The sequence below is a fragment of the Gopherus evgoodei genome, chromosome 9 (genome assembly GCF_007399415.2).
Source record: "Gopherus evgoodei ecotype Sinaloan lineage chromosome 9, rGopEvg1_v1.p, whole genome shotgun sequence".
In the NCBI taxonomy this organism is placed as follows: domain Eukaryota; kingdom Metazoa; phylum Chordata; order Testudines; family Testudinidae; genus Gopherus; species Gopherus evgoodei.
Genome location: NC_044330.1, coordinates 108151030 through 108176614, shown reverse-complemented (window position 1 = coordinate 108176614; position 25585 = coordinate 108151030). Strand labels below are relative to the sequence as shown.

The following is a 25585-nucleotide window of genomic DNA, read 5'->3' as shown; positions in this document are numbered from 1 at the left end:
AGCACCAGAGCCATAGCCCTGGGGCCACAGGCCCCTATCTGCCAGTCCTGTCTAAGCAGTTACATTGGAGAAGTTCCCTGTGCAATACCAATAACTGCTCAGCACCTGCAGGTTGGGAGGTACCTCTGCGTGTTGCCCAGGGCGTGGCCGTAGCCGGGGGCCTGCTGATGCACATAGCCACTTGGTCTCTGCTGCATCTGTCTTACAGGATCCACGAGAGCTGGGTTTGAGCTGGGATGGGAATTCTGGTAGGGCTGGCTGGAATAGTTGGGAGGTACCATTGTACTGGACTGAGGGGGATGCTGCTGCAGGCCTATATGGGAGACGTAAGGTGTGTAACCCTGAGGGGAAGAAAAAGCCTTTGTTAAATGTGCTGGGATACAGAGGGAGTGCTTGGGCGGGGTGGGGAGGAATTTCCCACTGGGACACAAAGATGGCAGCATTAGAAACCCAGGGCCTCATGGTCCACTTCGCTCTCTTCCAGAGAATGGAATTTTCATGACAGTTGGCAAGTGGGGACACCAGGTGGCTACAGGGCCCTGCAGCAGGAGTTCACACAGTGCTGGCTGTGCCTGAACCCACTGGCCCTTCATCCCCCTCCTCCCTGCCAGAGAAAGCCCCGCTCACCTGGGAAGGCTGCAGGGCTCCATAGGAAGGGGTAGGGGTCATGTGGCGCACTGGCGGCTGCCCCAGCATTCCCTGGCCCTGCTGGAAAGGAGCACGAGACATTCACACTCAGGAATACGGAGACCTAGGACCATCCAGCTCCCTCTTTGCCATCCTCTGGGCATATGTGCGCTCCTCCCAGCAGTGCTCTGGCAGAACCCCCCAGGCCAGACACAACAGCCTGTCCTCTCCACAACTCAGTCTGGCAGGAATGTCATGGCCACATGGGACCCAGCCGTGAGCAACCAGGCTCGCAGGGACCTCACCTTCCAATCGGGACAAGGCCTTGGAGAATATGTTGGCCCCACAGTCACAGTGATACTAACCCCTACCTTGCCCCGTGCTAGCCCCACAGATGCAGTGACACTAACCCCTGCCCTCCCCAGACTTGGGCCTGGTGCCCCCTGCTGGCCTTGCAGCCACAGCGACACTAGCTCATTCTCAGCGTCAGTCTCCCCATCACGGCTGATTCAATCAATGATGTGGGCACACAAAGAAGGAAAGGACCAAGGACCCAGAGGATGCCAAATGCTATAGAAACACCAGCCACCTGAGGCAGATGGAAATGCAGAGTTAGGAAGAGCATTGGGGAGTTTGTTTTCCAGCATGAATAAGAAAATGAAAACCAGTGAGCACAACCCAGGACCCACTGTGCTCTGGGACGACTGTGCAGCAAGGGGTGGGATACAGCTCCGCCGTACCAGCTTAGCCTGAAGTTGCTGGCGGAGCAGCTGCCCTTGGGAAACTGGAGGCTGCTGTCTGTAGACTGCTGGCTTGTAGGAAGGGTCAATTCCCATCATGCCACTCATCCCCGAAGGCAGCACCCCACTGTAAGAGGGCCGACTTTGCACCAGCTTTCCCAGGGGCACGCGTACAGGTCTGTATGAGGTATCCAGCCGAGGGCCACCTGCAATAGGAGGAGAAAGAGAAAGGGCCAGAGTCACACACATCCAATCCACCACTGTCCCACCACACTAGGGCAGGAGCAGCTGCTAAGGGGCACTCTCTGCTGGTTATTCGTCTCTAGCCAGGCCAAACCCAGGCAGCTGTGTCTGGTCCTTACATTCGCTCACCTGTCAGATGGAATAGGCTACAGAAAAGGAAGCTCATGACGTAAAAAGGACTTCCTTAAAGTTGCTACCTGCAGGGTAGCAAGATTCTCCTCTCCCCTACACCTACCTGCTGGCAGAGGCTGATTCTGGGCATAGAGACCCACTGGCGACTGCCCATATACCAGTCTAGACATGGAATTCCCAGCCTGATGATGCATGAGGTCTGCAGGCATGCCAACTCCATAGGGGACTCCTCGGCTAGGGCCCAACACAAAATCCTGCAGGAGGAAGGAGGAGTGAGAGGGAGTAGCACACCTGGAGCCTCCAGGAACTCACAGCTGGGACAACTGAGTCACAAAGCTAACAGGGACAAGACCCTGTGTGCTAGTCAGGGCTACGAGCAGCCTCTCCTCTCCCTAGCAAGGATGCCGAGGGCACACTCACTGCCTCTTCCTCAAGAAACCCAGCGAGACTCCTCTCCTGGGGAATGCTGGGAAGAGGTCCAGCGTTTCACTGATGCCTCTCGGAAAGGAAAGCACTAGCCACCTGCTCCTCACAGGCAGAGCAGAAAGAACAGATCTGTGGCTGGGGGTGCAGCACAGCCCTGTGTCAGGTCTACGGCTGGCGGGAAAAGGCATGTTACCTCGCTTTTGTTGGCAGGCTGGTTGCGTTTCTTGCTCTTGCTCGGTTTCTTCTTGCGCTCCTCGGTGGAGGTGGCAGGATTGGAGCTGGTTTTATCAGCCTTGGCTGGCTCTACAACCTTCTTCTCTGGCTCTAGGGCCACAGGTGTGGGGGGCTCCTCCTCCTCAGGAGGCAGTGGCAGTGGCTCCAGGTAGTAGCTGCGGGGCTTGGGTTTCAGGTGTGTATGATACAGCAGGAGCCTCTGCTGCTCCTCGAACCTGGACACCTTACGATCCACTCGCACAGTCCCAAACCAGCCCCAAGAGAGGGGTGCTGAGTGCTTCAGGCCCTCAAACAGATCCCAGGGGGAAATCTTCTGCTTCGTGGAGACTTGCAAACCCTTGAAAGAAAGACGAGAAAGTCAGTGAGCAACCCCCAAGCCACTAGCAGCCCTTGGGCAAGGGCACAGGGAGCCACGGAGCCCATACCACCAGCTCCACTCCATCAAGCAGGGACCAGTGTCTTGTCTCTTCTGAAACAATGTTCACCACATTGTCTCCTATTGCTCCTCAGTTCATATCCCCACCCCTTCTCGTCCCCCCTCTGCCAGTCTCCTGCTGGCACATAGGCTGTAAGCTGCTGTGGCATGGGTCGTGGGTCTCCGTGGGCACAGAGCCAACATTTAAATCATCATCATCAGTACTCGTGATGTCTTGGAAGACACTGCCTGCAACTATTAACGGGTTAAAACACCTTAACTCTTCCCTTCTCTGATGTGGCTACACCACACTGAGTGTGAAGGCCCTGGCTCTCTTTGGACAGCTGCACAAAACACAGTACTTGGCAAGAGGATTAACAAACCAGATGCTTTCAGACACCAGCACAGGCTCCAGGCAAGAGCAGCATGAGGCTGTCTGTGCACTGGCAGCCATGACTCAGAGGCCCAGGAACAGGACTACTTGCCTCCTTCTTGAAAATAGAGTCAAAGCCAGCAATCTTGTTGCCTTTGGTGTCAATGAGGGATCCCTGAGGTTCGCAGGTAATGACGTCCCGAGTCTGCTTGGGAAGAGGAAGCAGCTGTCGCACTTTCTCCAGGCTGTCAGATTGTCGGTCGCCCAACTCCTTCTGCACTAGGCAGGAGGTGGAGACAAAGGCGTCAGGAGCCATTCAAACAGTGGCATCCAATGCAACCAACCCTACCATCACTGTCGCCCCCACAATGCCCTGCCCCACAACCACCACTGCCCTATCGCCCCATGCCCAACAAACCACTTTTCAAAACCCTCTTATATTGCTGCCTTCTACCTTCTGTGCCCAACACTACACCATATTCCCCAGCTCTCCAGACTGGCCAGGGCCTCCTCACCCTGAGTTTCTTGACCAGGTTCATGTATGCTCGCTTGTTCTCCTCCATGCTGCCCTGAGAAATGCTGGACATGTCCGCAGCCAGCGTGCCATTGATGAGCACACTCAGCATGTCCAGCACTGTGGTGAATAGCTCGCTGAGGGGAAGAGCAGAAAGGCTGAGGTCAGGGGAAGACCCTTCAGAGAGGAAGACCCTTCAGTTCCACAACTCAGCACCACCCAGAAATGCAGGGTTGCATGAACACCTCTGCCATCACAGAGAACAATGCCCCATTAGCTCACCTGGAGCATGCCCTCAGGGGATGGGCAGGATTGGACCCACCAGCACAGGACATCTTATAGCATCCTGTCCAGACTTCAATCCCCATCTCCTCTTCTGGAAAACTGTTCCACGGCCTCCCAGACCCCTCACTATCCCAATGCATCTTGTGACCCCTCTGGCATTCACACCCTCAAGACAGCTTGATGTTCCCCCCACATACACACTCACTCAGCTCTGCCCTCAGCTCCTCACAGCTTCTCTGCATCTTTCCAGTAATAACGATGCCTGGATGAGCTCAGTGTGCCAGATGTAGGGAGGGGGCTGTCCCCTCCCTGCTCTGCATGTGCCCATGGAGTGTGAGGGCCCTTTGGCTGCCATTTGAGCCTACGCACTGGGAACTAGTTGCCCACTACTTCTCCTAAGTCTCTTTCAGCCATCCCTGGTCTCTGGTTCCTGCAACCCTCTCACAGGAAAGGTCTGTATGTGCTTGTGGGCTGGCTCTCCCACATGGGACTGAAGTATGTGGGTGGGACAACTTGCCCTCACCAGGACAGGAACTGGACTAACTCTAGATTCCCCATGGGAGGGGCCCTGTTCCCAGACTTGAAGGAGACAGTTACTTGTTTGACTGCATGTCGACAGTCCCACTGCTGATGATGTCCAGGAGAAGCACCGCCCACTCTGTTGTCTGCTGTGTGCTGCGCTGAACTGTGTCAAACATCCCCCCAACCTACCAGGGAACAAAAGTCAGTCAGAGCCCAGGCACTGTCCTGCCACACAGGGAACCCCAGAACCCAAAAGGGAGAGTGGAGGCTAAGTCAGGATACCTCTTATGGGCAGGTGAGGGGGGGACAAGCTCCAGGCAGCCCAGCTAAAGGGGTGCCCTGCTGTAGGCTCTGGAGCAGTTTAGACTCTGGAGTGGCTCCCCCTACCAGCTTGGCAGCAAGTTGAAAAGGGAAGCAATGCTGTGACCAATCTGCACCGAGCGTTTCTGAAAGAGTTCAAGGTGTGTGTCCTGGCACAGAGGTGTCTCCTGTCTGGACAGGACAGCCAGGTCTCTCCATCCATTCCGTCCCCCACATGGCTCTATACCCAGAAGAGCCAGGGAAACCTTCATCAGGCCCTGCCCACCCTTAGAAGGGAGGTCTCCCTGTTATCCCTCCTTTCTCCTGCTGCTCACCAGATTCAGTCGCAGTTTCAAGGCCTCATGCATCAGCTGTTTGGCTTTGCAGTCATCCTGGTACTGATCTTCCCGCCAGTTTGTAACAATCTAGGAGATTTAGAAGAGAGGTGAGGACCTCACATGCTCGACCCTGCACTACAGAGGGAGCAATTAGAACTCTCCACTCCTTACAGTCTGGGCTAGGAGGAAAGCGGAGAAGATGCCCTGCCAAAACACCCACAGTCCCCAATATGGAGGGAGTGAGGGAGATGCCTTCCCTATGGAGGGTGCCACCCTGTCAGGGTATATCCATCTGGATGGTCTGTTGTTCCCAAGCTCTTGTGGGGGCTGGGAAGGGGTCTACCTGCTGGACCTGGCTGTAGAGTGAGGTAAGGAGGCCTTCTCGCTGCTCATCCTGTCCTTTTAAACACGTCAGCACCAGCGACAGGAAGGGCTGCTGGCTCAGGAGGGACATGCTGGGAAGAAGAAGAGGAAGTGAGCTAGACAATGCCAAATGCTAGGTGTGGCTGCCCAGGGCTTCCTGAACTCTCCCCAGAGCTCACCTCTTCTGCTTCTGGCGATCTCGCTCTTTGCGGGACGATGACCCCAGGTGCTGTCCTTTCTCTAGCTCTTCTCCAGCAGCTTTAAGTACATGGCCCTGCACCGATGTGGGAAGCTTGGCGATAAGTGGGGCCACCAGCCACACTCCTGACCTCTCCAAGGAACTGTGACACAAGGCAGACAAAAAGCTGAGTGAGCCAACCCATAGTTCAAAGTCCGTCTGCAAAGGATCCCACTGTCCCAGGGAGAGAGGAGCTGGGGCAGTACCTACCTGAGGATGGGTTTGGCTTTATTGCTGGCAGATGCAGTGCTCACAGGCGCAGTGCTGAGGCTGTTGACTCCAGTTCCAGTGGAGTTCGCGGAGCTGGTCTCTGCTGACTGCTGGAACACCTCAATGGTGGCCTTGGCAATGTTTTCTAACAAGGAATTCATCTCCTGGAGAGAGTGGAGGTGTCGAGTGGAGTGCAGGCCCCCTCCTCCCGCCTAACACCTCTCCTCTTTCTAGAGCACTTGGGGCACTGGCTGACCACAGCAACAGGGCCTGTTCGCCTGAGCACAGCTCAGCGCAATCCTAGCAAGTGAAACTCACCTCATGCCTGCTGGCCTTGGGTGGCTCACCCATTCTCGGTGAGCCATTCCCCAAGCATCCTCCCCCATTTATGTTCCCCACGTTCTCACTCCCTGCCAGGGGTCCATTCCCCAACTTGGAAACACACAGAGATCCCCATCCAACATGCAGGGCAGCTCTGTGAGCTCACCACACAACTCACATTGTTTGCTGTCTGCTTAATCATGAGCTGCAGCTCCAATGAGGACTGCCTCATTGTCCATTGGTCCAAGTTCTGTAACACACAGACACACTGTAAATTAGCCTCACCTCACAACCACTTCCTCAGCCCACACAGCCCCTCCCCCAGTGATGAATCTTCCCTCAAGTAGGTGAACGTCTTTTAGAGACTGACGTTATGAATGCTCATGTCCAGCAATGGAGGTTAATGGGAATAATGTGTCAGGATCTCTCCTCCCCACTCATCCCACCAAGGAGTCAAGCAGGACCCTCCATGGAGCCAAGCAGGACCCATCCCCCCAACACCTGTAGGATGCGTTTAATCCTCTGTCGCTGCGGATTCTCTCCCTCCTCATTGTCCAGCAGTCGATGTGGGTAACAGATCAGCTGCATCAGTCTCTGGGCCTGGATGCTGCTCAGAACGGGATCCTGCAAATCATTGCTGTCTTCACAGAGGGACTTCAGACATCGTTCACCCACCCACTCCTGCAAGGTGAGCACAGGATGAGCAGGGTCAGTGCATGGCCTGCACTGTGTTTAGGTGAGCAGGCCAAGACAGCACCCACTGCTTGCTCTTCAAATTTGAGGTGAGGATCTGGGAGCAAATTCAATCCACATGGACCTCCCTAGCAACTTGTAGGGCCCAAAGTCCCTTCTCCTCACTAATTATGCTGACACTGCCCTTTTACTTGTCCGATGCACTGACTGTAGAAGAGGAAACTGGTCCTGGCAGGTCAGCAGCAGAGGAACACAGCTGCAGCTGTTTGTTTATTGGCCAGACTTAACTCCAGACAGTCACCACTATGGCCAGGCTTCCCTAACGCCATAAGAAATTCCAAAAGTTCCATTAGTCATTCATACATTTTAAGGCCTGAAAGAACCATTGTGACCATCCAGCCTGAGCTCCTGCACAACATGGGCCACAGGGCTTCCCTGAATTAACTCCTGTCTTCAGGCCCAATGTCTGGGGTTGACCTAAATTGTATCTTAGAACAACTTCCAATCTTGATTTTAAAATGGTCACTGATGGAGAATCCACCATGAAACTTGGTAAACTGCTCCAGTGGTCAGTTACCCTCACGGTTAAAAATTTGCATCTTGTTTCTAGTCTGAATTTGTCTAGTTTCAATTTCCACCATTGGATCTTGTTAGATCATGGCCTATTAGATTGAAGAGCCTTCTTATTAAATTGTTGTTCCCCACATAGGTACCTACAGACTGTGATCAAGTCACTCTTAACCTTCCTTTTGATAAGCTAAAGTAGACTGAAAGACTTCAGAAGTCTTTACCATTGTCTGGAGTTTCTCTCCGCAAATTCTATCCAAAACCCTCTCCAATCTGGCTTCTGCCCCTTTCATTTCTCTGACACTGCTCTCGCCCAAGTCCCTAATGACCTCTTCCCTGGCTTCCATGACTATGCCCTCTTTTGGTTCTCTAATCACTGCTTCCCTCCTTCGTCCCTCTCCACTCTCCCACTGCACCTTATGTCTTGGCAATTTCATCTAGAAACACAAATTCAACTACAGTCTCTGTGCTGACGACTCACAGACTTATCTCCTGCTCTCCAAACTACAATCATCGCCTATCTCTGACATCCCCTCATGGATGCCCTGTCATCAGTTCCAATTCAATATGGCTAAAATTGAGTACTTAATCTTCCCTCCAAACCCTCCCCACTACTTCTTTTCTCCATCACACTGAACATTACCCTCCCGTTTGTCATTCAGGCCTGTAACTTGGACATGCTCTTTGACTCGGGCTTCTCTCTTGGTCCTCATATGCAGGCTGTATTTGAAGCTTACTGATTCATTCCACAAAATATCTCTAAAATACAACTTTTTCCTTTCCACCACCCAGCGAAAACTCTCATCATGTCACACCTGGATCACTGCAACATTCTTCCCTCTGGCTTTGACAAACACCACCCTGCCTTGCTCAAATCCATTCAGCGTGCAGCTGCAAAGATCATTTTCCTAACCTTTCGCTTTGACCGTGTCACCCCTTTCTCTACATCTCTCCATTGGCTCCCCCTTGTCTAGCGCATCAAACATAAGCTACTTCACTTTCAAGGATCTGCGAGGCCCACCTCTACTTTACCTATCATCTCTCATTCATTATCAAGATGTTGACTCCCACCTCTAATCAGCTCATGATGCCACTCTCCACTGTCCATTTGTTACATTTTCAAACAAGCACCTTCATGCTTTCTCCCAAGCTTAGGTAGTCATCTGTAAAGCTCTCTCACGATCCTCCTTCCTTCAAAACCCTCTCTAAGACTCTCCTCCTCCTAAGCTGTTAGGCCGCTGTGTGTTGAAACCACTGTCTATCACACTGACCAATCCTGTCCCATTATTTCCTCCTCAGTCTGTCTGTATCCAACTCTCTCTTGTCTTATACTCCTAGGTCACTTAGGAACTTTTGAAAATTTTCTCTTATCATTCTCTTTGATCTCAGTTGGAACTAGACTGAGGCCCCCTTCTTAGGCAAAATTAAACTGGTTCTAGGTTTTATATCATGCTAGCAGCAAATGCCTCCTGCCACCAAGGGTAAGCTCTTCGGGACAAGGATTAACTTTTGTTTCATGTTTGTACAGGGCCTAGCACAATGGGGTCCTGAGCCAGGACTAGGGCTCCTCGGTACCACATTGATACAAATAATGAATACAGTATATTTCCAATGATCCAAACAGCATGGGGGAACACAGACTTTATTTGGATAATTGGGAATTTGGATAATTGAGAAGCAGGAGCCATTCAGTAGTAGAGTGGCCTTCCCACCAGCCAGGGGTACCTCCTCACAGTCTAGGCCAGGGGTCTCTGCTCTATGCTCTGAAGCTCTGCATTATCCAAATCCCTTCTTTGTCCCGTAGCATGATACACATGGGAGACAAGGCATGGATTTGAACAACATGGAGGTTCGGATAATAGGGTTTTGGATAAATAGGAGTTACGGTAATGAAAAAATAAGAATAAATAAGGCATGTTTTCCAATCTTGTAATTATTCTTGCGGCTCTTCTCTGAATTTTTTCCAAATTTTCACATCCTTCTTGAATTGGGGAGACTGGAATGGAACAATATTCCAGCACCGGTCACACAAGGACCACATATACAGCAATATAACCTCTCTACTATTTGATATTACCCTGTTTATCCATCCAAGGATCACATTAGCCCTTTTGGTCACTGCACTGCACTGGGAGCTCATGTTCATGCAAACTCACATTTAACCAATTACACACTATGACCACCAGTCTTTTTCAGAATCACTCCTTCACATGATAGAATTGCCCATCCAAGTGTGGCCTCCTCCTCTGAACGTAGGTGTACAACTTCATATTTGCCATACTGATATGGATGCTTGCTTGATCCCAGCTTATCAAGCGATACCGGTCACCCTGTACCAGTGACCTGTCCTCTTCGTTATTTACCACTCCCCCAATCTTAATGTCATCTGCCAACTTTATCAATCATGATTTTATGTTTTTTTCCAGGTCATTGATAAAAAATGTTAAGTAGCATAGAGCCAAAAAATTATTCCTACAGGTCTCACTAGAAGCAGACTTGCTTGATGATGATTCCCTATTTACTGTTACATATTTAGAGCAGTCAGTTAGCCAGTTTTTAATCCATTTAACATAGGCCATGTTAGTTTTGTATCAGTCTAGCTTCTTAATCAAAATGATATCAATGACGTCAATGCCTTAGAGAAGTCTAAGTATATTATAGCAACACTATTACCTTTATCAACCAAGCTTGTCTCATAAAAACAGATATCAAGTCAATCTGACAGGATCTATTTTCCATAAACCCAAGTTGTTTGGCATTAGTTATATTCCCCTGTTTTAATTCTTTACTAATCGAGTCCTGTATCATTCATTCAGTTATTTTGCCCAGGACTGATATCAGCTGACAGACCTATAATTACCTGGGTTGTCACATTTATTCTTTTTAAATACTGCCACATTAGCTTTCTTCCAATCCTTTGGAACTTCCCCAGTGTTCCATGATTTACTGAAAATCCAACATTAATAGTCCAGAGAGCTCCTCAACTAGCTCTTTTTAAATTCTTGGATTAAAGTTATCTGGACCTGCTAATATAAAAACATCTAACCTTAGTAACGGCTGTTTAACATCATCCTTGGTTACCGCTGGAATTGAAAGTATTTCACCTTCATCACTATGATATGGCATCATCATCATCACCTGGACTTTTTCCAAATACGGAACAGAAATACTTATTGAACACTTCTGGCTCTTTTGCATTATTATTGATAATTGCACCATTTCCATTTAGTAATGGGCCAATACTATCCATCCGGATTCCTTCTGTTCCTGATATACTTACCCTTCAACACATGTTGTCCATGCAGATTCCACTCATGGTGCCCAGGTGACACAGCCACACAAGATCTGACTCTTTTTGAACAGCAATGTTGTTTACACTCCGAAGTGCAGGTGGTGCACACTAGTGGTCGGAGCAGAATCAGGAGGCTACCAACAGACTCAGCCAGAAGCCAGAACAGGCCCAAAGGCAGAGCTAGAGTCATGGTCAGGAGACAAACCAGTGGTCAGAGCCAGGAGATAGGAATAGGCAGGGACAAGGGCTGGCCAGGAAGTAGGTCTAGCACAGCTGTGGGCAGAGAATTGCATTGAGCGGCCACTGAATTCCTGTTGCTACAGGGTTTACATGGTGATCTGTTGGCTCTTCTGACCAATCAGGGAACACAGTCACTAACTGAGGGTTTATGGTGCAGCCAAGCTTATGGGGTTGCTAGGCAACCAAGCCTGAGGCAGCAGAGTTCCTGACAGCATCCACTATGGCAGCACCCCTGCTTCATGTATCCTCACAACCACAGACGCTGGGGTCTTAAAGGATGGAGCAGCCTCAACTGCCACCGCATTCCTTCGCCAATAAGAATTCCAAGAGAACAGGTGGAGGGCCAGATCATGGAGCCTGTGGGGACAACATATCTCAAAGAACCACCCTTACTGTAGGATAAGCAACTGTTCTTCGAGTGATTGTGCACATAGATTCCACTCTGGGTGATTAACAAGCAGTGATATTTAACCTGAAGGTGGGAAGAGGAGTCCTACTTGAAAAGGTATGGCAAGCCAGCCCTACCAAAGCTGGCATCTGATCTGGAAGCCTGAACCAGGACAAAATGGAAGGTGAAAGTGTGAACGAAGCTTCAGGAAGCTGCTCTATTTCAAATAATGGGATGTTACTTAGAGACACCGTGGAGGCAGTGTAAGCCCTTGTGGAATAGGCTCTAACATGACCCTGAGGATCTTGTCAGCTATCGGATACCAAAACCTTAACACAGTCCAAAACCCAGCTGGATAATCTGAGTGGAAACCCTTTTTGGGAAAGCCACAAACAGACGGGGGAGGATGCGAATGCTTTGCCCTAACTCTATAGAAGGATAAGGCTCTCACCACATACAAGGTGTACACTTTTATTTTGTCTGAGCTGCAGTAAGTTTTAGGAAGAAAACAGGAGATGACCTGACTAGTTCAGGTGAAAGTCTGAAACTTAGGAAAAGCCTATGGATGACATTGTCCTTAAGGTACATAGAGGGCCCGCCATGAAGGCCTGTATTTGTTGACTAATCTGGCTGAGCTAACGGACACCAAAAACACCATCTTTGTCTATAAGTAGTAGAGGTGGCGAGTTACCATGGGTTCTAAAGGAGGTCCCATTAAGCCAGTTAGAACTAAACTGAGGTTCCAAGAATGGGGACGTTCCTTAACTGGGAGATGCTGCCGCACCAGATCCGACCCTTATCAACCAGTCATTGTGGTATGGGTAGATTTGGACCCCCTGACGCTGCAGGCAAGCGGCCACTGGCACTATACACTTGGTGAACATTCGCGGAGCTGACCGGAGACTAAAGGGCATCACTGTGAACTGGAAATGGCTCTGGCTCAGTGTGAAACGGAGGAAACACCAGTGCCCCAGGAATATGGAAATATGAAAAGTACGCATCCTTTAAATCAAGTGCAGCGTACCAGTCTCTTGGATCCAGGGAGACCATATGAAACCTCAACTTTTTGAGAGATTTGTTGAGGTGATGCAGATCTAAAATAGGCCTGACGCCCCCTTTTGCCTTTGGAATAAGGAAGTAGTGGGAGTAAAATCTTCTTCCATGTTTTGCAGAACCTCTTCCACTACCCCTAGATGCAGGACTTCCTGAACGAGGAGTTGGTCATGAGAAGGGTCCCTGATGAGGGACGGGGATAGGGGATGAAAGGGTTGGCTGGCTATAAACTGCAGGGTATAGCCAGATGAGACTGTGTTGAGCTCCCAGCGGTCCGAGGGGATATGGGTCCAGGCTGACCGGAAAGGGCACAGGAGATTGAGGAAGATGGGGAATGGATTCGGTGCATTGACTGAGGTGTCATCCTCGGGCGCACCCTCAAAATGACTGCTTTTGGCTGCCTTGGTATCTGGAAGGATCCAGATGGGCAGGTGGACAAGACAACAACGGTTGGCATCGCTTAAAACTCCTGTCCTTGTCCTTTTTTTTGTAGGCGCCAGACTGAGGAGTACCCCAAGACCTCAATGATGGGGAGGGAGGAAACGATCCACCATGCGACCAGGTGTCTGTGGTGCTGGTTGGCCTAACTGTTCTTTGGCCACCAGGGACGCAGATGGCCCTGCGAGGGCTGGGATCCCTTACTGTTCCCCGGAGTCAGAGGCAGGTCCACAGCGGTACCCCTGAGAGCCTGTTGAGGAGTATGCAGGCCCAAGGAGCAGAGGGTGGCCTGGAGCCTTGCATCAGTTAGCTCTGAGAATAGCTCTGTTCCCTCAAAAGGGAGCCTCTGGATGGTGGATTGCATCTCCTGGGACAGCCTGGAGGTCTGTAACCAGGAGCTACACCTCATGGCTATTGCAGAGGTGACACCAAGTCTGTGGCATCTCAGGCCATTCTGGGGGACACCTCTAGGTCCTGCCTTGCCCTCTTCCAACCAGTGGCGAACTCCTGTGCCTGGTCCTATGGGAGCTCTCTTTGAACTTGCCGATGGAGTCCCACAGGTTGAAATTGTATCTGCCAAGTAGGACCTGATAGTTAGAGACCCTGAATTGGAGGCTTGCTGTTGAATAAATCTTTCTCCCAAATAAGTCCAGCCTCTTGGCATCCTTATTTTGGGGGTGCCACTCACCTGGCCCTGCCTGGCCCTTTCGTTGACAGCGGACACGACCAGGTACCCCGTAGAAGGGTGCGTGTATAGATAGTCAAACCCCTTTGTGGGGACATAGTACTTCTTTTCTGCCTTCTTGGATGTGGATAGAATGGAAGATGGGGTCTGCCACACTGACTTGGCGATCTTTAGGACTCCGGGGTGAACAGGCAATGCGACCTGGGCTGGGGCAGAGGAGGGAATGACATTCAAGTGGTCATCGGGCTCCTCAGCTAGCTCCTCGACCTCCAAGTTCAGGTTGGCTGCCATTCTTAAGTAGGGCTTGGTGCTCCCTGAAGTCATCAGGTAGGGGGGTGGGGGTGGGGGTTTACCTGTTTGCAAGTTTCGCCTGCTACTGACCCGTCCGGGGATGACTGCACCACCAGAGGGTGGGGAGCGTCCTCCTGCTGCGTCAGGGACCACTCTGCGGACGCTGAGGCCTCCAATGGAGTCACTGCTTCGGATTCAGCCCCTTGGTCCAACACTGGAGCCAGCTGTGCTAGGGGTAGCTTGTCTGATGCAGCCTGGGAGGAGCAGTGGGAGTATGGTGCTGGCATTACAGGCACCCACCACAGGTTCCAGTATTGCCACTGGGTGAGCCATTGCCCTTGACCCCATGCTGGTGCCACAGGCACTTTGACGGGTTCCTGGCTGGGAGACGATTCGCCCTGTACAGGGAAAGAGCTGAACTGTCCCTCTGACCCAGACCACTGCCCTTCTGGTGACCAGGGTGGGGCTGTGGAAGCCCGAGTCTGTCGACTGACTCATCGGCGACCATTACAGGGAAGCCAAGGGGTCGGTGCCTGCCCAAAGAATGGTACCGGAGCCCCAGCAATCAGTGCCATGACCAGGAATGTTCTCATGCTGGAAGGGACCGATGCCTGGAATACCTGCGAGGCGACAGCGACGGACACTTTGGTGATCTCTGGTGGGAAGACCGTCAGTACAGAGAAAATGAGGATCAGCATCGTGATTCTGGAGTTCTGTGCCTTGTAAGCACAGCCCATGGCATCAGAGATCTGGGCCTCCTTGCTGGAGACCAAGGTTGCAGTACCAGGGTCCTTGTCCATGGTGAAGGGGAATGACGCCTGCGGTCCGGGGGCTGTAACTGGTTGTCTAAGCCAGTGTCTTGGCGGGATCCACCATGCGACCAGGTGTCTGTGGTGCTGGTTGGCCTAACTGTTCTTTGGCCACCAGGGACGCAGATGGCCCTGCGAGGGCTGGGATCCCTTACTGTTCCCCGGAGTCAGAGGCAGGTCCACAGTGGTACCCCTGAGAGCCTCCATTGCGGGCACAAGCCCTAACTCAGGTCCTTTGCCTGAAGTTCCCTTGCATGGTGCCTGCAGACCAGTCGACTTAGACTGCTTCTTCGTTACTGGTGAGGGGGAACAGTGCTAGGCGGATCCCAGTGCTGGCAGTGCACTGCATGCTGACGCCGAAGCACTAGGTGTGGAATCCGAGTGGGAGGGCTCCGATGCTGGGCATAGAGCATGAGGAGGGCCCTCAATCAACTATCCCGTCGGAACTCTAACTACTACTAAAACACTTAACAGCTAACTCATCACTGATTAAATAACAAAGGAGAACAAACTAAACAGTGAAGAACAGCTAATTCTCTTGCTAAGCTAGACCAAGTCCCAGCCAACCATCATGGGTGGTAAGAAGGAACTGAGAGGGCGTAGGGCCGGCAGTACCTGATATATTGCCGCATGAGGGTGGCACTCCAGGGGGCACCACAGCCTGCCCTACGGATACTACTAAGGCAAAAATCTCCAACGACTGTGCACGTGGGTGCACACACACCTAGATGGAATCGACATGTGCAAGCACTCGAAGAAGAAAGTGGAATTTCCCACCATTAATAAAATCAGTCAAGTAGTTTGTAAATTCATGCATATTAAAAATGTGCTGCTCATCTAATTGACTTGGGGTGAGCCTCCCCTGCTACACCCACCTATCAAAGCCCCTGCTACCCAGAGTATCTCCTAACATACTCACCTCTTGTGGATCTTAGAAAGTGGTGAGAGCAGTGGAGAAGGGAAGGGTTCAACAGACTGTCAGAAGGGCAGGGGAAAGAAGGGCAGCACAGGACTTGGGCACTGCCTGGATGGTGCCCAGGACCCTATTAGACTTGACAGCCAGGACAACCCTGAAAAGGGCACATAAAAAGTGAGTGGCTCTCCCTGAAACTCAACAAAAACACAAGCTGCAGGTGAGCAAGCCCAGCTATAGAACTGGCCGAGCTGCCAGGAATGCCCCAACCTGACATGCAAGAGCCACTTTATATCACTTCAAGTACCCCTCCATCTCATGCTCCCTCCTCTCTGCCCCCAGCACACGTGTAGAGGGCTACTGACTGCCATCTCATCCTGGGGGAAGGGCACAGCGGTGGCACCAGAGCTCTACAGAATACACAGCATCTGAGCTCTCCAAAACCAGAGTACCAGTCAGCTCTGTTCAGCAACTTTTCATTCTTAGCACCACCACGCGGCAAAACTGTGCCCAGCTTCTTTGAAACAGCAGAAGAGAACATCCATCAAATCTGAATAGGCAGAGGGACAGCCGTCAGCAGCCGGGATCAGGGACAGGGTGGGGCACAAGAGCCAGATTTACCTGCTGACAGATACTCCTCAGGACATACTTGGCATAAATATCCAGGCTGGCCGTCTCTATGGACACTGTCCGGCCAGCAGACTTCTTGGCACCCAGCTCATCTTCCATAAGGTCATCCACCCCTCCAGGGTGGGAAAAGCCAGAGCCTTTCAGCTCTGCATCCCCTGTAACCAAGAGGCAAAGGGTCACCTAATGAAACAGTAGCAAAAACCAGAGCCATCCACACAATGGACGCTGAACTTGAATACAATTTCCTCCTGGCCCCAGAGCTCAGCATAGTCCGTCCCCATGCCTGGCTATTGCCTCATGGTCCCAGAGCTCAGCCAGATCGTCCCCATTCCCTGCTACTGCCACTCGGCGTCAGAGCTCAGCACAGGCCATCCCCATGTCCCACGGCCCCAGAGCTCAGCAAGGCCGCCCCCATTCCCTGCTACTGCCACTCGGCGTCAGAGTTCAGCACAGGCCATCCCCATGTCCCACGGCCCCAGAGCTCAGCACAGGCCGCCCCCATTCCCTGCTACTGCCACTCGGCGTCAGAGTTCAGCACAGGCCATCCCCATGTCCAGCTACTGCCACATGGCGCCAGAGCTCAGCACAGGCTGTCCTCATGTCCCACAGCCCCAGAGCTCAGCGCAGGCCGTCCCCATGCCCCACAGCCCCAGAGCTCAGCACAGGCCGTCCCCATTCCCTGCTACTGCCACTCGGCGTCAGAACTCAGCACAGGCTGTCCCCATGTCCAGCTACTGCCACATGGCGCCAGAGCTCAGCACAGGCCATCCCCATGTCCCACGGCCCCAGAGCTCAGCACAGGCTGTCCCCATGTCCCACGGCCCCAGAGCTCAGCGCAGATCGTCCACATTCCCTGCTACTGCCACTCGGCGTCAGAGCTCAGCACAGGCCATCCCCATGTCCCACGGCCCCAGAGCTCAGCACAGGCTGTCCCCATGTCCCACGGCCCCAGAGCTCAGCGCAGATCGTCCACATTCCCTGCTACTGCCACACGGCGTCAGAGTTCAGCACAGGCCATCCCCATGTCCAGCTACTGCCACATGGTGCCAGAGCTCAGCACAGGCTGTCCCCATGTCCCACAGCCCCAGAGCTCAGAGAAGGCTGTCCCCATGTCCCACGGCCCTAGAGCTCAGCGCAGGCCGTCCCCATGCCCCACAGCCCCAGAGCTCAGAGAAGGCTGTCCCCATGTCCCACGGCCCTAGAGCTCAGCGCAGGCCGTCCCCATGCCCCACAGCCCGAGCTCAGAGAAGGCCATCCCCATGTCCCACGGCCCCAGAGCTCAGCACAGGCCATCCCTATGCCCCGCTGCTGCCCCACGGCCCTAGAGCTCAGCGCAGGCCGTCCCCATGCCCCACAGCCCCAGAGCTCAGCACAGGCTGTCCCCATGTCCCACAGCCCCAGAGCTCAGAGAAGGCTGTCCCCATGTCCCACGGCCCTAGAGCTCAGCGCAGGCCGTCCCCATGCCCCACAGCCCCAGAGCTCAGCACAGGCTGCCCCCATGTCCCACGGCCCCAGAGCTCAGCACAGGCCGTCCCCATTCCCTGCTACTGCCCCACAGTCCCAGAGCTCAGCACAGGCCACTCTGTCCCCATCCCCAACCAACAGCCCTCAGCCAGAGAGCTCAGCACAGAACACCCTCATCCCTGCCAGCTACCAACTCCAGGGTAGAGAGATCCATGCAGCCCACATATGTCCCAGGAATAGAGCTTAGCACAGGCCAGACATTTCTCCATCAAACAGATCTTATCTACCCCTATTTCTCCCGACAGAATTCTGTGCCCCTACCAGGGCAAGAGTTCATATGGCCCACATTTTACTGTGCTCCCCATGCAGAAAAATGCAAAAAAAATCTGCTAGGGGAGACGCACCTCTTCCCCAGCAGCACATCTGTTCCAGCATGCCTGGAGCAGCCTCGAGATTGGGAAGGGGGGCTGGGTGTGCAAGCCTGATCAGTAGGTGCAGGGGCACTCTGTCCCTCTCACTTGCTACTGCAGCGCCCTAGCGTGGAAGGGTAGGACTTTTTATTATGCAGTAGGCAGGCTAGAGGCAGAAATGTAGCTGCCTGCCTACATAGTAATATTGCTAGTGTTCCTATTGTTAGTTAACTGTTCCCATTCTCAGTCAATTCCTCCAGGAGCATAAAACTTGTGAAAGTTTTAAGGCCTCTACATTGCTAGAGTGATGTAAAGCCTTATAAACAATAGTAAGGGAATCAGCTAGGAAGATCTATGTGCTCTCTCATTTTTTTCCTGTGCCAAAGTGGCATAATGAAGTTAGATTACTGTTCAGGATTTATTTTACTCACCCATTTAAAAAAAAAATAAAAGACTTTGAGGGCAAAAAAAACCAACCAAACAAACATACAACATTTACCAAGCAGTCAAGAAAATGTCAGGACAATCAGAACCAAGCACTTCCCAAAGTACCCAGCCAGGTCCAGGACAAGGATTAGCAAAACTGTACGACTTTCATGTGTGAAAGTCTGAACAATTTAAAATAACATTCTACTTTTTTTTTCCCCGTGCTGTTTGGTGTTCAGTAATGTAATTTAAATGAAAATCCAAGATTATAACTGGAATGCAGGACATTGTTACCAAGTGTTTGTAACTTCACTTTCATGTGTTTAGGAAATGCTGAATAGTGATCGGGACTTTTTTCTGTATTGTAGTTTAAATAAATTACCAAAGCAATTGAAACTGGTATGATTCTATTGCATTTTTTGACAAATAAAATATGCAGAATTTTGCAGAATTTTTAATTTCTTGGTGCAGAATCCCCCCAGGACTACTCCTATGTAGTCATTATATATCTCTCACAGTCCAACCCTCTGTAGCACAAACTTTCTGCACTCTGCCTGCTTCCCCAACACTACTTGTCTCCCTCTCACAGGTCCAGTCTAGGATAAGATACATACCCAGCACAAAGACAGCCTTCAGCACTGCAAAGACTGCTCCATCCACAATTCGGTTCTGGGAAGCAGCCAGCAAGTGGCGGTCACAGGAGGAACGAATTCCCACTGTGGGCTTATCTGCAGAAAGGACAAAGGAGATGGGTAAATCCCAGCCTGTGAGAAAGACCCAGCCTCCAGAGCCACCCAAATCATGCACTATCCAGTACGGTGGACTGAGAGCCAGCAGTTCTGGCTCTGCTACTAGCTCACTGGGCCAGTTTGGTGCTATTCATTTCCCCATCTGTAACATGGAGACAATTACATCTGTCTACACCCAGGAGTGGGGGTGTCTCTGAACAACTTGGCTGACAGACGACACAAAGGCAAAGTGTTGTCCAGCACTGGACCACCCCCGTGTAACACAGCCATAAAATTCATAGAGATAACCAGGAAGCAATATCTGTGCAACCAAGTCCAGGCTTCAGCACAACTCTAACCTGGGGCATCAGCCACATTTGGAGGAGTGAGGGGACAATGTACAGATGATGAGCCATGAATGGTGCTCTGCAGGACTGGTTCCACCCCAAACAGAAAGGGCAGTCAAACTAGACAAGTCTGAGACATTACAGAGGTGTGCATGGCAGCCCTAGGGCAGGAGAGGAGCCAGCAACAGATCAAGGAAGAGAGGGTCATACGCTGGGGCCAGAGTGAAACCTAGATGCTGCTGCTGTGAGCACAGCTCCCAGCCCCTCTGCTCAGACTCGGAGCTGGAGGGTTAGCGTGCCTGGGCCACGTGGGGGTCTTTAAAGGGAAGGACACGTAGATTGCAGAGTTTGGGGAAGCAGAGGAGAGGGGTTTGTCAATGGGATAATGCAGGGGGCAGCGCAGAGACGGGAGTCGAGGGGGAAGAAGCTGCTCTCTGCAGGCACTGCAGGCTGTCAGGAAGGAGCAGGAGGAGTAGGGGTTGCTGCCATTATGGCATGGAAGATTCATAAATTATAAGGCCAGAAGGGATCGCTGTGATCATCTAGTCTGACCGCCTGTGTAACACAGGCCACAGACCTGCCTTGAATGAATTCCTGTTTGAACTAAAGGTCTTTTAGAAAAACATCCAATCTTGATTTAAAAACATCTAGTGGTGGAGAATCCACGACAACCCTTGGTGCATTGTTTCAATAGTTGATTACCCTCACTGTTAAATGTACACCTTACTTCCAGTCTGAATTAAAGTCTAACTTCAACTTCCAGCCATTAGATCTTGTTATACTTTTGTCTGGTACCTTGAAGAACGTCTTTATTATCAAATTTCTGTTCCCCATGTAGGTCCTTACAGACTGTCAGCAAGACACCCCTCACCTTCTTTTTGATAATCTAAAACTGAGCTCCTTAATCTATTACTATCAGGCATCTTTTCCAATCCTTCAATTATTCTCATAGCTCTCCTCTGAACCCTCTCCCATTTACATCATCTTTCTTCAATCGCGGACACCAGAATTGGACATGGGATTCCAGCAGCTATTGCCCCAGTGCCAAATACAGAGGTTATAGAGCCTCTCTAATCTGAATCCCCTGGAGAGAAGGAAACGGCAAGTTCCAATGAAGCCAGTTGGTTACAGGCACAGGACATGAGAAGAACTGCAAAGAGCAACACAAGAGGCTGGGTAGGCTGAAGAATCCAGTGCTAGAAGCAGCAAGTGGCATGTCCAAATCCAGCTAGGGAGTGGCATGTGTAGGTGAGGACATAGTAGACTCTGGCACTGATATCTGGCGGCACAAGACCCTGGCTGACAAACTCTTCAACACTTACCATAATGTCTGGGACAGAGCAAGGGTCACATCAACCCACAGCACACCAAGGTTGGTGTCATGCCTGCAGTGGGGCCCAGTGGCTGATGCTGCAGAGAGAGGAGACCCCTTCTGCACATGCTTGGCTAACCACAAAGTGACACACAGGAGGAAGCTGAACCAATGCATTTCCCATTCACCCCCTTTCCCAGGGCATGGGACTACTCAGCAGAAGGCTAGTCTTGCCTTGCCCAGGGTAAGACAAGGCTTTCTAGGACAGCACCAGGGGCTCCTCCACTTGGATCCAGTGAGCATAAGCAGCCCACAGGCTCACAGTGTTTGCTATGGAGGAAGGCTTCTGTACCCAGCTCACTTACTGCCATCCTGCTGGCATGGGTTCAGCTGTGGTGTCTTAAACAGGTGTAGCAAAATCCGACAGGTCAGACGGGCCCCCGGTTCCGAATCCTGTTCACTGCAGGCTACAGAAAGCAAAGGAATCAATGGAGATTTCACAGGACCAGAGCTTGCCTCTACTGTCCAGCCGCTGCCCCTAATTTCTGCAGCAGAGTGGCCTGCACACTGCCTGAAGGGGGGAGGAGGGCATATTGAAATTAATATGCAAATGAGCAATCCAATCAGCACAGATCCCCCAGACCCCAATCACTACATGAAATTGAATGTATTCTAAGCTTCTCCTACCTACTCAACTTTACCGTGCTGCACCTGTGGGGCTGAACTCAGCAGGGCGAAGCTGGAGGGTCAGACAGCTGGGGCAAGGGCAGGGGGTTTTGGAGCTAGGGAGCCCCAGGAGGAGAGAGGGAATAAGCGTATTAGTAGGACGTTCCTGCGAAATGATCAGCAATGAGAGTGAACTATGGCGAGAATGAAAAGCATATTGTTAGGTTTCAGAATTAAACACCCAGAGTGAGGCATATGGGGCAGTTCATACCTCTCTGAGCTCTTATTTGGGACTGTCTGCAGACTCCAGCACACAGCGTAGCATTGGTAGAGCCCTGCGTGGATACAAAATTTGTATCCACATCCAAACCGCAATCCACAAATATTATCCAGAGATATAAAATGGATATCCGTGGGTTTGCAGGGCTCTACTAACAGCTCCACAGGTCACCATGCACCAGTGACACAAGGCTGTGCCCAGCCCCAAACCACCCTCACTCCTCTCCTGCCTCACTGCCCGCTCCACCCCCACCGCACCTCCTGCCCTACTCTAGGTAGGTAGGCTATAATCCTGGGCACTTGTGTACACAGCCGCCCCCACCCAGGGGGAGCTCGGACACCTCTACACAGCCGGAGCGACGTTGATGCACGCAGACCCAGCTAGGACTGGCAGTGGTGACAACTACTTGGCTCACTGCACAGGAGCACGTGGTCACACTCCCTTCTGGGAGTTGTAGTGTACCTGCTCTGTTCAAACAAGCTGTGGACTACAACTCCCAGAATGCCCAGCAGACAATTGCATGATTCAGAGAGCCGAGCTAGAGTCTCAGGGCTGGGTGACAGCCCTTCTGTTCAGGTGCGTGTGTGCTGCAGAGCCCTGTGCGGATACAAAATTTGTATCCACATCCGAGCCAGGATCTGCAAAAATGGTCTGTGGATATCAGCAGGATTTGCAGGGCTCTAGACATTAGGTAAGAGCATAAGAATGGCCACAGTGGGTCAGGGCTGCTGGGGGGTGGGCGGGGCGGCAAGAGGGGCAATTTGCCCCAGGCCCCGGGCCCCGCAGAGGCCCCCACAAGAGTTTTTCTGGGCCCCTGGAGCGGGGTCCTTCACTCGCTCCTGGGGGGCCCGGAAAACTCTTGCAGGGCCCAGGCCCTTGGAGCTTCTTCCGCTTCGAGCGGAAGAACCCCCACGCCGGCGAATTACTGCCGAAGCGAGACCCGCCGCCGAAGTGCAGCCGGGTCTTCAGCAGTAATTCAGCAGCGGGGGGGCCCTTCCATTCCGGGACCTGCCGCGGGTCTTTGGGGCACTTCCGTGGCAGGTCCCGGAATGGAAAGGCCCCCCCACCGCTGAATTACCGCTGAAGCAGGGGCCCCCGAATCCTCTGGGCAGCCCTGCAGTGGGTCAAACCAAAGGTCCATCTAGCCAATATCTTGTCATCTGACAATGGCCAATTGTAGCACTCTGTACCTCAGAACAGTACCCTGGAACCCCCATATTCACCTGTGTCAGATAATTATGATATATTTCATACAAAATGTGCCATGTAAGATAGCATATGAAAAGCCATGATCTGCTGAAACCCACTGTTCTGTCCAAATATGTACATAGTGTGTATGAAGTTATGAGATTTCGCTGTAAGGTTGCTAGTTACAACAAAGGCCGTAATCCACACCCAAGAAGGTGTTACACTAATCAGCAGGGGAGCTGTAAACAAGGGATTTACAATGCTGTAAGAGGGCTGCACAAGCATCACACAGTGGGGGATTGCTCAACTCTGACTCAGCAAAGCCCACCAGGACATGTCTGGGCTAGTGTTTCCCCGGCATATGGACTGAGGATATAAAAGAGGGGACAGTACCATCATGCTTTTTCCTTTCTCTTCCCCCACCTATGCTGGAAGCAACAAGAGAACACTGGGAAGACACAGACTTGAACTGAGGAGACTGATCCCAGGCTTAAAGAGGAAGCCTGTGTATTAAGAACTGTAACATCTAGTGAGGTGAGAAAACTGCTTGATCAAAATACTAACTAGTGTAATAAAGTCTAAGTTTTAGACTCTGCACTTACTTTTTATTTTCTTTGGTAACTCTCTCTGACCTTTTGTGCCTACCACTTATAATCAAAATCTTTCTGTAGTTAATCAATCTGTTTCATTTTTTACCTAAAACAGTGAGTTTTGCTTGAAGTGCTTGGGAAATCTAGCCTTTGTAAACTGAGCTGAGTATATGTCCTCTCCACATCAATGGAGGGGCAGACTGGGTAATGAACTTACATTGGTCAGGCTTCTGACCAGGGAAGATGGTATATTACGGAGTGCAAGGCTGGGGGGCTTGGGAGATCTGCTGGTGGCTTTCTCTGTGATTCATGAGTGGCTCAGGGAGCTTTCATGCAGTCTAGCTGAGTGTGGGGTAGAGTGATAACAGCACCTGGAGAGGTTTGCTGCTTGTCACTAACAAAGCATTGTGAGAGACAACCCAGGCTGGAGAGGTAAGGTGGCAGAGCAGTGCCCCAGTTCCAGATTGTACTCCAGAGATCCTGTCACCCCACACCAGATGCTTCAGACAGAATGAATGGATTGTTTGGCAGGCTTCCTGCTTCTAATATTTTTTTTTTTAATTTTTTGCAGTTAGTTTGTGTATCTTGTACTAGTTGCTTTTCAAATTCTTTTTTGGCCTGCCTAATTACACTTCTACATTTGACTTGCCAGAGTTTTTGCTCTTTCCTATTTCCCTCAGTAGAATCTGACTTCCAATCTTTAAAGGATGCCTTTTTGCCTCTAACCATCTCTTTTACTCTCTTATTTAGCCATGATGGCTTTTTTTGGTCCTCTTACTATTTTTTTTTAAATTTGGACTGTACATTTAATTTGTGCCTCTATTATGGTGTTTTTAAAAAGTTTCCATGAAGCTTGCAGATATTTCTCTCTAGTGATTGTTCTTTTTAATTTCCATATAACTTGCTTCCTCATTTTTTAGTAGTTCCTCTTTTTGAAGTTAAATGCTACCATGGTGGGTTTCTTTGGTATTTTTCCCTCTCCCAAGGTTGTTAAATTTAATTACATTATGGTGGCTAGTACTGAACGATTCAGCTACATTCACCTATTGGACCAGATCCTGTGCTTCACTCATATTGAAAACTGCCTCTCCCCTTGTAGGTTCCAGGACTAGCTTCTCCAAGAAGCACTCATTGATAATGTCCAGACGTTTTGTCTCTGCATCCCATCCTGAGGTGACATGTACGCAGTCAATATGGGGATAGTTGAAATCCCCCATTATTATTGAGTTCTCTACTTTTATCGCCTCTCTAATCGACCTGAGCATTTCACCATCACCATCCTGGTCAGCTGGTCGGTATTATATTCCTACTGTTATAATCGTATTATTCAAGCAGGGAATTTCTATCCATACAGATTCTACAGTACAGTTTGATTAAGATTTTTTGTATACCTGGCTCTATGCTCTCTTTCACATATAGTGCCCATCCCCCACTGGGACGACCTAATCTGTCATTCCTACATATTTTGTACCCTTGTATTACCATGTCCTACTGATTATCATCATTCCAACAAGTTTCTGTGATGCCTATCATTTTAATATTCTCATCTAACACCAGGCACACGAGTTCACCCATCTTATTTAGAGTTCAGCAATATATAGTTGTCTGCCTTCACATGATGTAACTGAAAGAAACTCTCTTTAATTGACTGTTTCTCTTCAGTTCCTACGTGTACTTTATCAGCTTCTATCCTCTCCTCTTTACTAGGATATAGAGAATCCCCTCCCCTAAAGGCTGTTTCTGTCCCAACCGTGTGCTTCTCCACACCTGACAGCTTTCCCTCAGCCCTTAGTTTAAAAACTCCTCTAAGACCTTTTGAATTTTACCTGCCAGCAGTCTGGTTCTGTTTTGGTTTAGGTGGAGCCTACCCTTCTCATCCTCCTTTCCCAAAAGG

At 50.9% G+C, this 25585-nt stretch overlaps 1 protein-coding gene across 6 annotated transcripts in view; it reads right to left on the bottom strand.

Moving 5' to 3' along the window:
* Positions 1 to 25585, bottom strand: part of MED12 (mediator complex subunit 12) — a 78102-nt gene that overhangs the window by 27318 nt on the left and 25199 nt on the right. For 4 of the 6 annotated variants that reach the window (XM_030575459.1, XM_030575463.1, XM_030575464.1 and 1 more), the window contains exons 24-40: positions 21333 to 21434; positions 19195 to 19308; positions 16272 to 16435; positions 6783 to 6962; positions 6460 to 6531; positions 5961 to 6124; positions 5692 to 5853; positions 5493 to 5604; positions 5147 to 5236; positions 4587 to 4696; positions 3706 to 3841; positions 3303 to 3464; positions 2362 to 2739; positions 1846 to 1996; positions 1368 to 1573; positions 628 to 708; positions 124 to 341 (exon numbers count right to left, since the gene is read on the bottom strand). In XM_030575459.1, coding sequence (XP_030431319.1) covers positions 124 to 341; positions 628 to 708; positions 1368 to 1573; positions 1846 to 1996; positions 2362 to 2739; positions 3303 to 3464; positions 3706 to 3841; positions 4587 to 4696; positions 5147 to 5236; positions 5493 to 5604; positions 5692 to 5853; positions 5961 to 6124; positions 6460 to 6531; positions 6783 to 6962; positions 16272 to 16435; positions 19195 to 19308; positions 21333 to 21434 — 2602 coding nt within the window. Of the gene's footprint in view, positions 1 to 123; positions 342 to 627; positions 709 to 758; positions 1217 to 1367; positions 1574 to 1845; positions 1997 to 2361; positions 2740 to 3302; positions 3465 to 3705; positions 3842 to 4586; positions 4697 to 5146; positions 5237 to 5492; positions 5605 to 5691; positions 5854 to 5960; positions 6125 to 6459; positions 6532 to 6782; positions 6963 to 16271; positions 16436 to 19194; positions 19309 to 21332; positions 21435 to 25585 lie in introns of those variants that run through there. The other 2 variants (XM_030575460.1, XM_030575465.1) reach the window with 2 other exon arrangements.